This window comes from Pan troglodytes, chromosome 9 (assembly GCF_028858775.2).
Source record: "Pan troglodytes isolate AG18354 chromosome 9, NHGRI_mPanTro3-v2.0_pri, whole genome shotgun sequence".
NCBI classification, from domain to species: domain Eukaryota; kingdom Metazoa; phylum Chordata; class Mammalia; order Primates; family Hominidae; genus Pan; species Pan troglodytes.
In genome coordinates this window covers 62,502,121-62,520,391 of record NC_072407.2, presented here as the reverse complement: position 1 = coordinate 62,520,391, position 18,271 = coordinate 62,502,121, and the positions used below count along the sequence as shown (strand labels likewise).

General features: G+C 38.8%; 1 protein-coding gene across 3 annotated transcripts in view; it reads right to left on the bottom strand.

Moving 5' to 3' along the window:
- The window catches only part of MS4A4A (membrane spanning 4-domains A4A), a 28,410-nt gene extending 12,040 nt beyond the window's left edge, over nucleotides 1-16,370 (bottom strand). For 2 of the 3 annotated variants that reach the window (XM_001138329.7, XM_054662313.2), the window contains exons 1-2: nucleotides 16,184-16,369; nucleotides 4,523-4,682 (exon numbers count right to left, since the gene is read on the bottom strand). In XM_001138329.7, the coding sequence (XP_001138329.1) occupies nucleotides 4,523-4,682; nucleotides 16,184-16,224 (201 nt within the window). In that variant the 5' untranslated portion in view covers nucleotides 16,225-16,369. Of the gene's footprint in view, nucleotides 1-4,522; nucleotides 4,683-16,183 lie in introns of all 3 variants that reach the window. The other variant, XM_003951882.3, reaches the window with a different exon arrangement.
- Nucleotides 16,371-18,271: the final 1,901 nt, after the last annotated feature.

The following is an 18,271-nucleotide window of genomic DNA, read 5'->3' as shown; positions in this document are numbered from 1 at the left end:
ACCTACAATGTTACTTCTACCACAGTTATTTCTCTCTTTTTCTCATGAGCTCAGAGAAGTGGCCTAGGAATTATAAAGCAATTATTGTAGCAAGGAGAAGTAACCTGAAGAAAGGAGAGTATATACAGGGGAAGAAAACAGGAAAAGCAAATATGATATTTTCTTGAAGTCTGGGGTATGAGGACATGAGTATGAGTACACAAGGATCTAAACATAGCAGAGTAAGAGTACCATTATCCCATGGCGTTCCAAAGGATCAAAAACATTTCAACAACTTAACAAAATTTATGGGATGTAGTGAAAGCAATGCTTAGAGGAAGATTTATAGCATTGAATGAATATATTAGAAAATCATGATCTAAAATCAATCTCCTGAGAGTCTACCTTAAGAAACTAGAAAAAGAAATGCAAATTAAACTCCAAATAAACAGAAGAACTATAATAGAAATTAGAGCAGAAATAATAAAATTGAAAACAGAGCATGAATAGACAAAATCAATAAAATCCAAAGCAGTTTTAAAAAATATATGTATGTATAAATAAAATTTAAAAAGCCTCTAGCCAGCCTAAGAAAAAGAGAGAGGACAAAAATTACTAACGTAAATGAAAGAAGGAACATCAATACAGTTCCCATAGAAATTAAAAGGATAATAAAATAATGTTATGAACAATTCTACGCCCACAGTTTGATAGCCTTGATAAAATGGATAACTCCTTAAAGACAATTTGTCAAAACTCACACAAGAAGAGACACTCTGAATAAGCCTATAGTTATTAAATAAATTGAATCAATAATTAATAAATTTCCAAAACAGAAAGCATCAGACCTAGAAGGGCTCAGTGGTGAATTCTACCAGACACTTAAGAAAAAAGTTATACCATTATTTACAGAAAATAGAAACAGAGGACATACTCCTTAACTAATTCTCTGAAGCTAGCACTACCATCTACCAAAAACCATGCAAAAACACTACAAGAAAAGAAAACTACAGACCAACATCTCTGATGAACAAATATGCAAAAATCCTCAACAAAATATCTGCAAACTAAATCTAACAATGCATCAAAAAAATTGTGTACCATGACCACTTGGGATTTATCCCAGGTATGCAAGGCTGACTATACATTCAAAAAACCAATTAATGTATTCATCACATCAACAGGCTAAAGAAGAAAAATCACATGATTATATTAACAGACGCAGAAAAAACATTGAACAAAATCCAGTGCCTGTTTATTATAAAAACTCTTGAAAAGCCTATTAATAGAGGAGAACTTCTTCAGGTTGATAAAGAATATTTGTGAAAAACCTACAGCTAACTTCATACTTAATGGAGAAACTCAAAGCTTTCTCACTAAGATCAGGAACAAGGCAGGGATGAGCCCTGTCACTACTCCTTTCAACATTGTACTGGAAGTCATAGCAGAAACAGTAAGACAAGAAAAGGAAATAAAGATATACAGACTGGTCAGGGAAAAATAAAACTGCCTTTGTTCCCAGACGACATGATGTCTGTGTAGAAAATCTGAAAGAATCAACCAAAAATTCCTGGAACTAACAAACAATTATATTAGGTTTACAAGATTTATACAAGATTAATACACAAGAGACAATTACTTTCTTATGTACTTATAATGAATAAGTGAAATTTGGAATTAAAAACATAATGCCATTTAAATTAGCACCTCTAAAACTAAAATATTTAGGTATTGGTATTTGGCATTTGTTAGGTATAAATCTAACAAAATATGTACAAAATCTATAAGAAACTACAAACTTTGATAAAATAAATGGAGAGATATTCCATGTCCATGGATAGGAAGACTCAACATTGTCAAGATGTCAGTTCTTTCCAACTTGATCAGTAGATTTAATACAATCTCCATTAAAATCCCAGCAAGTTATTTTGTATATATTGATAAACTGACTCTAAAATTTATAAGGAATGGCAAAAAACTCAGAATAGCAAACACAATCTAAAAGAAGAAGAAGAAGAAGAAGAAGAAGAAGAAGAAGAAGTTGTAGGACTAACACTACCCAATTTTAGGACATACTATAAAGTGATAGTAATCAGGACTGTGTGGTATTAGCAAAGAAATAGACAAATAGATCAATGGAATAGAGTAGAAAGCCTGGAGAGAGCCACACAAATATAGTCAAGTGATCTTTGGTAATGAGCTAAAGTAATACAATGAAAAAAAAAGTATTTTAAAAAATAGTACTTAAAACTTGATATCCATAAGTAAGAATAAAAGACACATACCTTATATCTTTCACAAAAATTAACTGAAAATGAATCACAGACATAAATATTAAACTAAAAACTATAAAACTCCTAACAGATAACATAGGCCAAAATCTAGATGACCTTGGGTTTGGTGATGAATTTGTCAATACGATACCAAAGGCACAAACCATGAAATACAGAATAAATCATCTGAATTTTCTTAAAATTAAAATGTTCTGCTCTGCAGAAGACATTGTCAAGAGATGAAAAGACAAACCACAGACTGGGAGAAGATATTTGCAAGAGGCATATCTGACAAAGGATCGTTATCCAAAATATACAACAAATTTAAAACTTAACAATAAGAACATAAACGTCCTCGTTAAAAATGTGCCAAAGAATTTAACAAGACACCTTATGAAAGAAGATATAGAGATGGTAAAGAAACGCATGAAAAGATGGTCCACATCTTATGTCACAAGGGAAATGCAAATTAAAATGATAGTGAGATTCCACTAGCACCTGTTAGAATGGTAAAAATCCAGAACACTGGCACTACCAATTGCTGGAGATTTTGCAGAACAGCACGAACTCATTGACTGTTGATTGAAATCTTCAAAATGACAAGGCCATGTGGAAGACAGTATGGCAGTTTCTTACAAAACTAAATATACTCTTACTTACAACACAGTAATCATACTTAACCAAATGAGTTGAAAAACTTTAACCACACATAACCTGCACACAGATATTTATAGCAATGTTACTCCTAATTGCCAAAGTTGGGAAGCCATCAAGATGTCCTTCAGTAGGTGAATGCATAAATAAACTGTGGTACTTCTAGACAATGAAATATTATTCAGTACTAAAAATAAATGAGCTATCAAGCCATAAGAAAACATGGAGGAAATTTAAATGCATGTATTTAGGTGAAAGAACGCAATCTAAAAAAACCACCTATTGTACAATTCCAACTGTATGACTTTCTGGAAAAGGCAAACTATGAAGACAATAAAAGATTTGTGGTTGCCAGGGATTGGTGGGATACTATGTGATACTACAAAGGTAGATTCATATCACTATACTTGTGTTAAAACCCACAGAACACACAACACAGAGAATGAACCCCATTGTGATTTGTGTACTTTTAGTAATGATGTGTCAATGTAGTTCATCAATTGGTACAAAGGTTACACTCTGGTGGAGGAGGTTGATAATTAAAAAGCTATGCATTTGTGGGGGCAAGGGGCATATAGGATAGATCTGTACTTTGCTCTCAATTTTTCTTTAAGCCTAAAACTGCTCTAAAACATACAGTATATTTTAAAATAATTATTCATACATTAAAAAATAAACCCACTTTGGGAGGCCGAAGCAGGCAGATCACGAGGTCAGGAGTTCAAGACCAGCCTGACCAACATGCTGAAACCCCGTCTCTACTAAAAATACAAAAATTAGCCGGGCATGGTGGCTCATGCCTGTAATCCCAACTACTCAGGAGGCTGAGGCAGGAGAATCTCTTGAACCCGGAAGACGGAGGTTGCAGTGAGCCCAGATTGTGCCACTGCACTCCAGCCTGGATGATGGAGCGAGACTCCATCTCAAAAAATAAAATTAAAAATAAATAAACAAATAAACCTAGTATGTGCCAACATAAATAACATATTTTATGAGAAATAACTATATTTCCCCCCCTCCAAAAAATGAATAATGTGAAAAAAGGATCCAGAATATCCACAGTGACATTTTCCTGTGGTTTGAAGCTTGGGCTAGTGATAAACCTATATTTAATATCCTTTCACCTGCCCTATTCTGTCATTCTTTTAATCCTTCATTTCTTTTGGGCATGTTCATCTGAGACTCCAGATGGAAATGCTCAGAGAATAGATTTTTCATCCTCTGAGCAGGGCGCTAAGAAAAGGTGCCAGAAAGAAATAGTAGCAATATGTGCCTGTCAGCTATCAGGAAGGCCTGTAAAGGGGGCGTCAGCTAGTAGTGCATAGGTGGCCTTTTATTTTGCTGCTTTTCCACACTGAGTTTAAATACAATTATCATGGATGACCCACAACCCTAGAATAGATCTGAACTCAATATATTTTAAATATAACTCAACTGGAAGCATGTTGTGACAGAATACTATATAGTTTTTCAGATGAAGAGCCTGAAAAGTAATTACTGATGTCGTGAGGGTTGGCTGTTGTATTATGAGGCTAGTGGGACAGTGTATTTGGCATTAGGTCTTATGAAATATGAGTTTGCAACACCATTGGTCTTCCCCTAGATTTGCAACTTACCCCAAGGACTTTGGGTTCTCCCTTCAAGAACTTCTCTTGCAATCCTTTCCACAGATGTGAATGTATGACAGCCATGTTTCCCAGCTGGGGCACACCAGGGCCAGCCCCTGGCATGGCCTGTTCCATTCCTTGCATGGTTGTCATGGCAGCAGAAAAGGTGCTACAATAAGAAATGTAATTTAGTATGATGTCCTGGAAATGGCAAAAGAGGACATGACACTTTGGGGCAGGTTCCTCCCTAAGGACAAAATCTGGTCTACATTCTCTTCCCATATCATAATAGCTGTTAGAGCTGGGGAAGTGGAATAGGCAACACATTAAGTGTGTGTGTGGGGCGGGGGCAGGCGGTGGGAGAGAAACTAAATGTCATATGATATCAAGATGCTAGAAAATCCTGCAGAGAGGGACATGTTGACAGAAGCGAGGTAAACCTGTTGGACCTCTAAAATTAGAGAAATTTCTTTAAGTTCCAATTCCAAGTCGGCTCAGATTTTATTTCTATCCCTCTTACTGCCTAATCCCTTGATTACAGCCACTTACCCACAAAGGATTACTTTGTTTTTTAGTTTTTGTTTTTTGTTTTTTTTTTTTTTGAGATGGAGTCTCACGCTGTCACCAGGCTGCAATGCAGTGGCGCGATCTCGGCACACTGCAACCTCTGCCTCCTGGGTTCAAACGATTCTCCTGCCTCAGTCTCCCGAGTAGCTGTTACTACAGGCGCGTGCCACCATACTGAGCCAATTTTTGTATTTTTAGTAGAGACAGAGTTTCACCATGTTGGCCAGTATGGTCTCCATCTCCTGACCTTGTGATCCGCCCGCCTCGGCCTCCCAAAGTGCTGGAATTACAGGTGTGAGCCACCGCACCCAGCTGAAGGATTACTTTTATAATAGTAATAAACTACACAAACTAATCTGCCTTCCAATTTATTGTATAGTATTGCATAGTTCTTCCTTTTCTAATCAGAGCACAGTTAAATTCACAGGGCTGAAAATCTTCCCATGTTCCTCCTTGCTGAGTGTGATTTATGTAACCTTGTATTTTGTGCCACAAACTCTGAACTTTGGGAATGAAACTTATGGCTCTCAGTCATATTCTTGGCACCACAAATCTAAATCTCTTGTCCTATTACATTGCTTTAAATCCTAACTTGCTGGTGCATAGCAAGGATCCATCAAATCATTTTTTGAGAATCTAAGCACAAACATTACTCTTATATCTCTTTCTGTCCTCAGTATAATAACTCCAACCAAGTCATGTAGAGATAGGTAAAGTCACATGGAAATTTTTATCTATGTAGTTGAATTCATATTCAGGTGTTTCATGATCAACTTCCATAAATTTTTAGGGAAATGAAGCTTGCTAATATCCTTCAAGTAATAGTTAATTTCGATACCACTTATACTCCACTGAGCCCCTATAAAAGTCTCGTTTTGAGATGTGTGCCCTTTTATTGGTACCATAAATGAAAAAAAAATTGTTGTACTCCAAATTTGCTATGTTGAGAAAAAAATTAAGATTTCTCTGAAAAAATTATCATCCTGTATTTATTTTTGATACATCAATGGAAATAAATTATTAGCTATCTAACAATAAAACTGATTAAAGTCAGAAGAAGGGGGGTGAATTTCAGAGAAAGATAGAGGAGAAACATTAAAATGAAAAGATTAATTATTTAGAACATTAATTTAACTTTAGTAATGTATATACTTAAAATTATGAAAAATAGTAAAATAAAAAGTACAAAATTACAAATTATAAAATAAGTATTTCTTTTAAAAAAGAAAGACAAATATAATAAATAAGAAATATATAATGTAAATGTGAATGAAGTAGTTAAGATAAGGAATTATATATAAGAATGTAACCAAAAAATCAATGTTCTTATTCTTTTCACTTTTAGAAAAGTTCCGAAAACAATTTGGACAAACAGAATTAGAACTCCATTTTTTTATGAAAGTGGGAAACAACTAACATTTCTATAAATCAGGTGAAATGAGTGTTAGAAACAAAGATTACATGACGATAAATTTGGGGAGAAGTGTAGTGAGAGTATGAAAGAAACAGGACACCATGGCCACAGATTTCAGAGTATACTTATCAAGGATGAGAGCCCCCCCCCTGAGGTGTACAACATAAATTACTGTTTATAATCCTGGGAATTAAATACATCAGTTGATAACTGTCACTTCCCTGGAAAAGTATAGTTCTGAGAATCATCGAAGTCAGTAGTAAAGGAGAAATCACCAAAAAGACACATATTTAGAAGGCAATCAGTCTCTGAATAAGTCCTCCATTGGAGTCCATAAAGAAGGAAGTAGATATCCTTGATACAAGCCTGCAAGAAGTCCCACAGATTAGGAGCATCTGGATATATATCACATATAGAATATGTAAAGAGTATAGATAACTTATTTAAATGAAAATTAAATCACAAACATGAAGTCAAAGATAAAGCACATAGAGTGACAGGACATATTTGGAACATAATCTCAAATTTCAAATACAAAATAGTGTTGACAGAAAACAATTGGCCAATGTGTTAAATAACAAGGAATAGCTGAAAATAGAATTAGTCAACTGGAAGAAAAATTTGAAGAAATCACCAAGAATTCTGTAGAGAAACAAGAAAATGGTCATAATAGAAGAGAGGTTAAAAGATTACAAGTGTAGAATTAAAAGGTCTACAATATGTCTGATTAGAATTCTAAAGAATGTCACCAAGAAGGCCAACGAGAAGTTCCTAACCCTCATCATCATCAACACACACACACACACACACATACACACACACACACACACACACACTCCCCAAAACAATGAATAAACAAATGCATTCCAACTAAAGTAACTAAAGAAGAGCACCTGAAAACAGCAAAGGAGTAGCAGAAATCTTGTAGATCATAGAAACCCAGGATGGCTACATGAAGAAGGAGATAAAACACCTTTCTTCCACCACCCCTTCCCCCAGTTAGGGCCATCTCTGAGTCAGCAGGGCCTTCTTCCTGCAGGGAGAAGGTAAGCGAGAGGACCCCAGCAGCTCCCATCACCACCATGGATACCTGTAATCTTACTACTGGAGACACTTAGAGTCTTCACAGGCTCTGAGCTCAGCTGATGGAGCTACCTGAAGTCCACATGTCTGTCCTATCCCAGAGGTGGTGCTGACACTATGCCCTGGCCTCCATGGCCTGAGCTGCTACTGTGTTGCCCCTTCTTGGAACTGAATCACTGGCTAGAGTGCATTCTGCTTCAGAAGTGAGTAGCTATTGCACCCCTCTATCTCTGAGGCTTAACCACCGCTACACCACACACACCTGGTAGCCATACCTTAGCCAAACTGCTGCTGTCTACTCTCTACCTGCCGAGGCCAGGCTGCCATGGAACTGCTCCATGCCCCCATCTTAGTTGCTGGTGCACACTGCCCCTCCAAATTCAAGCTGAAACTGTGTCCCACTCTCTGAGGACACATAGCTTTGATTGAGCTGTGTCACCCAACAATCCAGGCAAAATAACTGCAGTGCCCCACCTCCCTAGAACTGACTAGTTCCCTGGAGTCCAAGCTTCTGAGAAACCCTGGCTCCCCAGGGGGTCATTTCTATACTGCTTCAAGAAACCCAAGGACCAAGCCACAGACACGCTTAGTCATTCCTGAGGCCTTGCTGCTGCTACATCCAGCCTTACACAGCCTGGGATATTGCCATGCCCTACCATCCCAGTGTCTAGAGTTACCACTATGTGGCACTCCATCACCCAGGGATGGAGTTGCTGCAGTGTCCTATTGGCTCTGGAACCAAAATTTCAACTGTAACCTGCTCCCCAGAGCTCAAGCCTCCAGAGCACCCCTCTTTCCCTGGAGCCATGCTGGTGTTGTGCACTGACCCCAGAATCAGTAACTCTTCCATCCCTGCCCCATGGGCTTGAGTTACTGAGGTGTGCTTCAAAGTTACAGCCTCAGTTTTGTGGGTAATCTGCATCCATCCATGCCTTGGTGAGTGAACTTGTGCCACAGTAGTTTTGCAAGACTCTGAGCCTAGGACCCCAGCTCCACAGCCACTATAATACTTGTGCCTAAAAAGTACAAGCTGTCAATCTCGATGGCAACCATGTGGTGTTAACTCTATAGGCTCACAGACTGCAAGAGTTGTAGGGGCATGGCTTTCACCACCTAGTTTCAAAGGATGTCACAAATAGCTATGGGAGTGGAGCCACTTCAAAGAGCCTCCATCAGGGCAATGCTGAGTGGAAATATGGGGTCAGAGCCAACACAGAGTCCCAGTTAGGGATATGCCTAGTGTAGCCATGGCAGTGAGGCTACCTTTGAGATCTCGGAACTATAGGGCCACTAGCATGCAACGCCAACCTAACAGAGCTGAAGCATGGACTGAGCCCAGCAAAGATATGGGAGCAGGACTGTCTGAGGGCCCCAATCAGTGTCCCCAGGATTCAGGACATAGAGTCAAAGGAAATTATTCTCCAGATTTAAAGCTTAATGCTGTTTTCTTGGTTGGGTTTTGGACTCACTTGAAACCACTTACACCTTTTTCTTGCCTAGTTATTTCTTTTGAACTGAGAAAGTCTATTCTGCACCTGTTCCACCATTATATTTTGAAGACAAATCACTTGTTTTGATTTCACAGGCTCACAGCTGGAAACATTTGCCTCCAGATAAATCATACCTTGAGTCTCATCCATATCTGCTTCTGATGTGACTCTGGACTTAGAACTTTAGAGTCAATGCTGGAATGGGTAAAAATTTTGAGGCTATTGAGACAGAAGTATTGTATTTTGTATGTGAGAAGAACATGAGTTTTGGAGGGTTGTAGATGAGATGCTATGGTTTCAATGTCCCCTCTAAAACTCATTTGAAAACTTAATTGCCATTTTAACAGTATTAAGAGGTGGGACCTTCAAGAGGTAATTACATCAGGAGACCTCTACCTGCATGAATGGATGAATGTCATTATCCTTGGAGAAGGTTAGTTATCACAGGAGTGGACTCCTGATAAAAGAATAAATTTGGCCCCATCTCTCTCTCTGCTTTGTACGCTCACTTCCACTTTCCTTCATGGGATTATCCTCACTAGAGGTTTACACCATGCATGCCTTTAGACTTCCCAGCCTCTAGAGCTATAAGCAAAATACAATTTTATAATAAATTACCCACTCTTCAATGGTTTTTTACAGCAGCAGAAAACAAAGATATCAAAAATTTAGTTTTGTGGGAGGACAGTACAAGTCTAGAGTTCTTGTTTCAACAAACATTGTTATTGTCACCTTAAAATAGTCAATTTATAAAACTACGCGATGTTTTATGTAAGCCTAATGATGAGTACAAGGCAAAGAACTACAGCAGATACACAAATGTTAAAGAATTCAAAGCTTAGCAATTCATAAAATTACTAAATCACAAAGGTAGACCAGAGCACAAGAAAGAAACAAATATCTACAAAAACAAACCCCCCCAAAATAATAAAATGTCACTAGTAAATCCTTATCCATTAATGCTAACCTTAAATATAAATGAATTAAATCTTTGAACGAAAGTCAAAGAGCGGCTGGAAAATTTTTAAAAAACAAGATCTAACCAGATGCTGTAAGAGACTCACTTTAGCCTTAAGAAGAAACATAGTTGAAAGTTAAGGGATGGACTGTTCCATGCAAATAGTAGCCTAAAGAGAATAATTACCTGTACTTAGATCATGTAAAATAAACTTCAAGTCAAAAACTGTCAAAAGAGGCAAAGAAGGTCATCATTTAATGATTGACTGAGCATAGAGGGTGGGTAATAGAAGTCATTAATAACAAACTACTGTTGCGGGAAGTCAGGGACCCCGAACGGAGGGACCGGCTGAAGCCATGGCTGAAGAACATAAATTGTGAAGATTTCATGGGCATTTATTAGTTCCCCAAATTAATACTTTTATAATATCTTATGCCTGTCTTTACTGCAGTCTCTGAATATAAATTGTGAAGATTTCATGGACATTTATCACTTCCCCAATCAATACTTTTATAATTTCCTATGCCTGTCTTTAATTTCTTAATCCCGTCATCTTCGTAAGCTGAAGATGTATGTTGCCTCACGACCCTGTGATGATTGCATTAACTGCATAAATTGTAAAACATGTGTGTTTGAACAATATGAAATCTGGGCACCCTGAAAAAGAACAGGATAACAGCGATGTTCAGGAAACAAGGGAGATAACCATAAGGTCTGACTGCCTGCGGGGCCGGGCAGAACAAAGTCGTATTTTTCTTATTGCAGAAAACAAGTAGGAGAAATATCACTGAATTCTTTTCCCAGTAAGGAATAACCCTGGGAAGGGAATGCATTCCCAGGGGGTGCCTATGGACAGCCGCTCTGGGGGTGTCTGCCTTATGCGATTGAAGATAAGGGATGAAATACACCCTGGTCTCCTGCAGCACCCTCAGGCTTGCTAGGATTAGGAAATTCCAGCCTGGTAAATTGTAGTCAGACTGGTTCTCTGCTCTTGAACCCTGTTTCCTGTTAAGATGTTTATCAATGACAATGTGTGCACAGTGGGACATGGAACCTCATTAGTAATTCTAATTTCACCCTGGCCTTGTGACCTTGCTCTGCCCTTCTGCCCTTGTGATCTTTTATTGCCATTTGAAGCATGTGATCTCTGTGACCCACTCCCTATTTGTACATTCCTCGTCTTTTGAAATCCCTAATAAAAACTTGCTGGTTTTGCAGCTCAGGGGCATCACAGTGCCTGCTGATATGTGATGTCACCCCCGGAGGCCTAGCTGTAAAATTTCTCTCTTTTGTACTCTTTCTCTTTATTTCTCAGACTGGCTGACACTTAGGGAAAATAGAAAAGAACCTATGTTGAAATATTGGGGACTGGTTCCTCCAATAAACTACCAGACTTTTTTGAGACAGGGTCTCATTCTGTTGCCCAGGCTGGAGTACACTGGCACTATCGTGACTCACTGCAGCCTCGACCTCAGCCACCCAAGTAGCTGGGATTACAGGCCTGTGCCACCACACCCAGCTAATTTTTGTATTTTTTGTAGAGATGGGGTTTCTCTATGTTATCCAGGCTGGTCTCAAACTCCAGGGCTCAAGTGATCCTCCCGTCTCAGCATCCAGTAGTGCTGGGATTACAAGAGTGAGCCACCATGCCCAAACTTAAACTTACAGATTTTTAACACAGACAATGTAGTTAATTGCTGGGCCTTCCACCAAGAAAGGACACTTGCAGTCCCATAGCCCTCTTAGGGTTTCTGTTTACGTTGAGTTCTTGCCACTCTTGATTAGAGGCTGCTTGTAGGGTTCTGAAATAATTTCCACATACTTTTCCTGCACCACCTTACTTTTTTGAAAGAGAAATTTTGAGGAAGGCCGAATATCTTCTATTTAGGTCTTCTAATGTTTGAAATAAAAATTACCTCTTCTCCCTTCTGGGGCAGTTGGTAAATTGTTAATTTATGGGCTTTATTAGAATGACTTTAAATTAATCCCAGAGGGGGACAGTTCTCTGATGTTTAACAAAATTTGAGAGTACAAATTAAATTTAAGACAAAAAATAAGGCCTGCTATTTTATTTTACCCCTTTGATCCATATCTAAATTTTGTGTTCTGCTCAGAGGATGCTAAAGTGTCGATATAGGTCTGAATGTACCTACTCCATAGCATGTGAATGTAACCCACCTCATAAACTCCATTATCATTAGAACAGAGACTGCAAGAGGAAGAGGAGAGCCTCTAGGCCCGCCTCTGCATAGTCTTGTATCTAACTTACTGAGAGCAAAAAAGGAGGACAATCCTGACTCTTCTGTCCAATCTTTGAGACAAACTGCAAAAGAGAGGAAGAGTCAACCTCTGACCACATGGTACCATGAAAAACATGCTCTCACCAATTATATAGACCCCTCTTATCTGCTTTTCTACTTTCCCCAAGACCAGAGAAGGTTGGAGCAGGGTCATGACAGGAGTAAAGTCCCTGTCTAGCATGTCCTTGAGTGGCAGGAAGTGTTAAAGGAAGTTTATGTTTTATACTTCAAGCCAGAAATGAGTAAGTGATAGTAGGAATACCAGTAATAATAGTCAATATGTATTTAGCATTTATTAAGTGACACGCACTGGTTTAAATGTTTTATATGTGTTATTTCATCATTAAATTCCCCTGAGAGATATACTCTATTATTCACAGGACAGAATTATAGAAACACAAGATTAAGTAACTTGAGTAAACAGTGGCAGGGCCAAAATTTAAATCCAGGTGATGTAATTCCAGAACTCCTTTGCTTAAGGGGATCCACTAAACTAGTCTGGTGAATGGAAGATCTCTTGTTTGCACAAAAACTTGTACAATTAATTTTCTTAGCAGCATTATCTATAATAGCTAAAAGGTAGAAACCACCCAATTTGGAATAAGTTAGATAACAAGACTACATAGAGGTGGGCCAAGAGGCCCTTGTCTTCCTCTTGCAGTCTCTGTTCCAATGATAATGGAATTTGTGAGGTGGTTTACATTTATATGCGATGGAGTAGGTATATTCAGACCTATATATACACTTTAGCACTTCCTAGACAGAACACAAAATTTAGATTTGGAGCATATGGCTAAAATAAAATAGGTCTTATTTTTGGTCTTACATTTAATCCACATCCTCAAATTTTGTTACACTTAAGGGAATTGTCCTTCTCTGGGCTTAATTTAAAGTCATTCTAATAAAGCCCATAAATTGACAATTTACCTACTTGTCCCAGAAGGGAGAAGAGGTTATTTTTATTTCAAACCTTAGAAGACCTAAATAGAAGACATCCAGTCTTCCTCAAAAGTTCCCTTTCAAAAAAGTAAGGTGGCGCAAATCTTCCTATGTGGAGATTATTTCAGAGCCCTGCAAGTAGTTGCTAATCAAGAGTGGCAAGAGCTAAAGGGAACAGGAACCCTAAGAGGGCTATGAAATTACAAGTGTCCTTTCTTGGTGGAAGGTCCAGCAATTAACTACACTATCCATGTTAAAAATCTGGAAGTTTAAAGCTGGGCATTTTGACTCAATCCTGTAATCCCAGCAGTATGGGAGGCCAAGGTGGGAGGACCACTGGAGCCCAGGAGTTTGAGATCAGACTGGGGAACATGGTGAAACCCCATCTCTACACAAAATGCAAAAATTAGCTGGGTGTGGTCGTGGGCGCCTGTAATCCCAGCTACTCAGGAGGCTGAGGTCCAGGCTGCAGTAAGCCACAATGGCATCAGGGTACTCCAGCCTGGGCAACACAGTGAGACCCTGTCTCAAAAATATCTGATAGTTTGTCATTGGTTCCTTCCGTTGCCTACCCTCTATGCTCAATCAATCTCATTCTAATCCTACACAACCATTTTTCAACTCTGTTTATTTCTCCCATCTTCTCAAGGCAAGCCATTATTCTATTTTTATCAGAAGTATTCATTATAGCCTCTGAATGTTCCCTGTGTCCATTTGTGGCTTTGGATATTCAATCCACCACTGATGTTGTAGCCAGAATGATCAAATACAAAAACAATTGAGTCACCATCCCCTTTAAAAGCCTTCTTTTATATTTCACCACCCTTAGCATAAAGTTAAAATTTTTAATGTTGATAACAAAAGCTCTGCTACTTCAGCACAAATCTATTGTAGTCTTACCTCGAATCTCTCTCCTTTTAATTTTTAAAGCTCCAAGTATATTTGACTTATTTAAGTTGTTCCAAAGAAGTAATTTCATTCCTATATTGAGACATCTGCATATATTGAAACCATTTGCAGGAATGTTCCACCCCTCTTGTGACCACCTTGTAAGAACAAAAACAAACCCACCACATCATCTAATCTCACACATGAACAGCATTTTATAGTCTCTATCTTCTCTCAGACACTATTCCCCTACTTCCCCACCATTGCCCACATGTGGATTAGTCAGCCTATGACGGTAAATAAGGGTTTAAGAAATCTGTTATGTTCCTTCTACATTGCAAAAGTCAAAGTTATTTGGAAAGTGACTAAAGATGATTCTTCTTAGTCCATCTAAATGTGTACTTTATTCTTCTTTAATGTAAAAGAACCTCTGCCTCAATCTCTCAGGCACACCTTCAGACTGAGAATTTAGGACATGTTGGGTCTGTCTTATCAAACGCACTGGTGGTTCTCTCTCTGTGTTTAGTGCCTCTCTGGTAAGACTGTAAGCTTCCTCGAGGGCAGAGCAATTATATCAAAATAAAGCTTGTAACTGACTCCTATGCTTTCCCATAATTCTTTGGTAACATAGGTCAGGTTCTGGTCATTCAAGGCTGGTGCTTTGTCATTCTAAGAAACTCTGGCCATAAATTCATATAACTGCCTCCTCTTTTTCCACCACAGAAATCCTTGTGTTAATTACCTACGGCACATGAAGTCCCCAAGAACAAAAATGTGTTTACCATCCAGGGCTTGACTTCTGTATATTCAATTTTTTTTTTAACTGCTGAGAATATTGGATGCATATGAGGGACATTTCTTCCAGGTTGGAGAAGAATTTAAACCTTGGTTTTGCCACATCACCTATATGCATCAGGCTCTTAAGAAATACAATGTCTTTCCCCCACACCCCTCATAAAGAGGTGGGGAAACCCAGACCACCCTTCCCTCTTCTATTGGCCCCAGTCACCTTGTGGATCAGCAGCACCACCAGTCTCTTATTTCCTCATTTTTATGTCACCATCCTCCTCATGGGTCACAATTGCAAGGAGAGAGCATGAGGAGAGTGGTACAAACAGCCATCCCTTTTTCTTGGCAAAGTTGTCAAATAGACTAGAAACCCAAAGTGAGGCCTGAATCTGGATGGTTTTAGAAGGATGATGGGGATGCAGAAGTGGTGGCATGGGAAGGGAAAAGGGGGAAAGGCCTGGGCTAGGAACCAAGAATTCTGTTTTTGTTTTTGTTTTTGTTTTTCTCCCAGCCCTTTTGTTAACTTGTGTGATTCTGGGTACATTATTTCCCTTTTATAGGCTTCTTTTACTTCATCTGGGGAAAGATTACAATGGCCACGACCACTTACAAGCTTCTTTCTTATCCTAAGAATGCTAAAAGTCTACAAGGTGTTTTTCATTAGCAGATTTTATCATGAGCAGCCTCAGTTTACTGCCTGGGTGCCCCATGAATAGTGCCAAAGACCGCTGGAGAACTAGGTCAGGCCACAGCCCATCTAAATGTACAAGGCTGGGGACCCTGCCTGTGCCCTACTCCATGTACACCAAATTCTGCATGTGATACATCTGTTCTTAAATCCTGAGTTATAAAAATAACCAGTCAGACACAGAGAATGAAGACCACAGAAGAAGGGCATTAACAGTAGATGAGGTAACTAGTCAAAGGTTTAAAATGTTGCTTTCAGTGTTTTGATATCCTGAGGACTCAGGGGACAAAAGTAACTAAACAACCTCATCCAGCCTCCAATGTCAGCCTTTAGGAGGCTTTTCTAACTCCTATCGACTGTAGCAAAAACTGTTCCTCATCCCCCCACCGAATGCACATTTAAAGTGCACTCAACCCACCCCAACCCTGAATACCAGCTTGGGTCATGGGAAGTGGCCTCATTATTCTTCTCATTCCCCTCCCAGAAATTCTTAACCCAGGAAGTGAAACAAGCCATCAGCCCGAAAGCCTAGGAAGGCAAGTCCCTGGACCTACCTTTCTTCAGGCCTGCAATGTCTGCTGTAGGTCTGATGCATGCAGGGCTCTGGGCAAGTTCCTCAAAGTTCTTTGGTCTAGACCCAATCAACTTCCCCCACTCCACACCTCACTCAGTTTAAATCTGCATTCCTCTTCTAGCAGATGTTTGGAACCTTAAAGGCTGTGCTGAGAATTTCTGAGACGCACAGCTAGTTCCTCTTTTATATCGGAAGCATTAACTGATTTTGTGTTCCCAATATGGGTGTGGATGTCTATTTTGAAATTTGCTGAAAAAGCAGGGGCTGCCTGATACAGTCTTTCCTATGAAAATAATACTGCTAATTACTGTGGATATCAGTGGTAGAGGATTTACTGTATGCCAGACTCTCTTCAAAGGTCGTTATATAAACAAGTAAATGGTATTTTGTAAACACCCCCTTTCACAGGGTCACACATTTCCACAGTACTCTTGTCTTCCTGGAGCACTACTATTACTATTTTATTAGGTTGGTGCAAAAGTAATTGCAGTTTTTGCCATTATTTTATGGCCAAAATCACAATTAACTTTTGCACCAACCTTAATATACACAACTTAAATGTTTTATTTACATGAAATTCCACCTTTAGAGATTCATCAGGAGTGGCCATAAAATGGCAACAAGTTGGTTGTATGGCAATAAAACAACACCTTTCTAAGTGAAGGAAGCAGCTGGTATCATAGAATGAGCTGGTCTTTGACTAAGATCAAACCAATGGCAAACATTTCTTGCATGGCCCTGTTAATCTCCTGAACCTAAGATTCATTTGTAAAATAAAATAATGCCTACTTTACATGGAGGAGGAAAGCAAAGTGGTGTGCAGTTTTCATTCATTCAGCATTTTCTTTAGAAAAACTACTATAAGCCAAGCAGTGTGCCATGTGCTTCTGAAAAAATGGTAAAAAATAATTTTCACTCGAAGAGTTTATAGACTACTTGGAAAAACAGACCAGTAAATAAATCACTACAATCCATTACTATCAGTTATCTGCAAGGTAAAGTGGCAATACAGATGAGTAAATACATCATTACAACCCATTGTAATCAGTGATCTGCAAGGTAAAGTAGGGTATCCTAAGAGAGCTCATAGGAGGATCAATGAACCCAACATTGGGTAGGCAGAGGAGACTTCCTAGATAAGGGGACATCTAATTGGAGATCTGATGAATGAGCAAAAGACACACAAATGGAAGGGGAATGAAGGAAGGTAATATTATTATTTCTATTTTTTGGAAGAAGAAACTGAAACTCAGAGATATTCGTATAGCTGGTATAGATGAGATTGAAATCCAGTTTTACTTAATTCCAAAAACTATGTGGTCTATAATCTGAAATTACGATTCTCAAAATTAAAATAGATTATATTTCAGAAATATTGTCCTGGTTTCAAACAACAGGAACAAATAATAATAAAATCAGAGAATTAGGCTCAAGGTAGAGGCTGTTCTCTAGGGAAGGGATGATGGTTATTGAACTACCTGTGATGCTAGTGAAGTTGGAGAGAATGAATGGATTTGAAAGATGTTTAGGAACAAGAAATGACAGTACTTGTTGGTATAATGGATGTGTAAATCAGGAGAAAAAACAGGAAAGGATGACACTCAGATTCTGGGTTAGGAAACTGAATGAGTGATAGAGCCATTCAGTAAGGCAATAGACATGGACCAGGACAGAACTGCAGGAACAAAGAGTAAAATTTTGAACGTATTTGATCAGAGTTGTGTAGGGACCTTCAAATAAAGTTGACAAGAAGTGGATAACTGGCAGGAGCTAGGGAATGAGAACATGGCTATAGAGGTAAACCCAACAGCTCTTCGCCCAGAGGGATGAGGTCACCCAGGCTTGTGGGTGGAGGCAGAAAACGTCAAACCCTTTTTCTAGAGGATAGAGACAGTATAATCAGAAATAAGATTTCCCAGAGGATTATGAAAAAGAGGGTAAGGAAGATAGCAGGCAAACTCGGAAAATGTGGCATTGCAGAAGACAAGGGTACAGAGTTTCATGACTTCCTAAGAGAGGTTGAAATTCTGGACTAAGGACAGGCATCAGTCTCTCCTCCCACTCCATA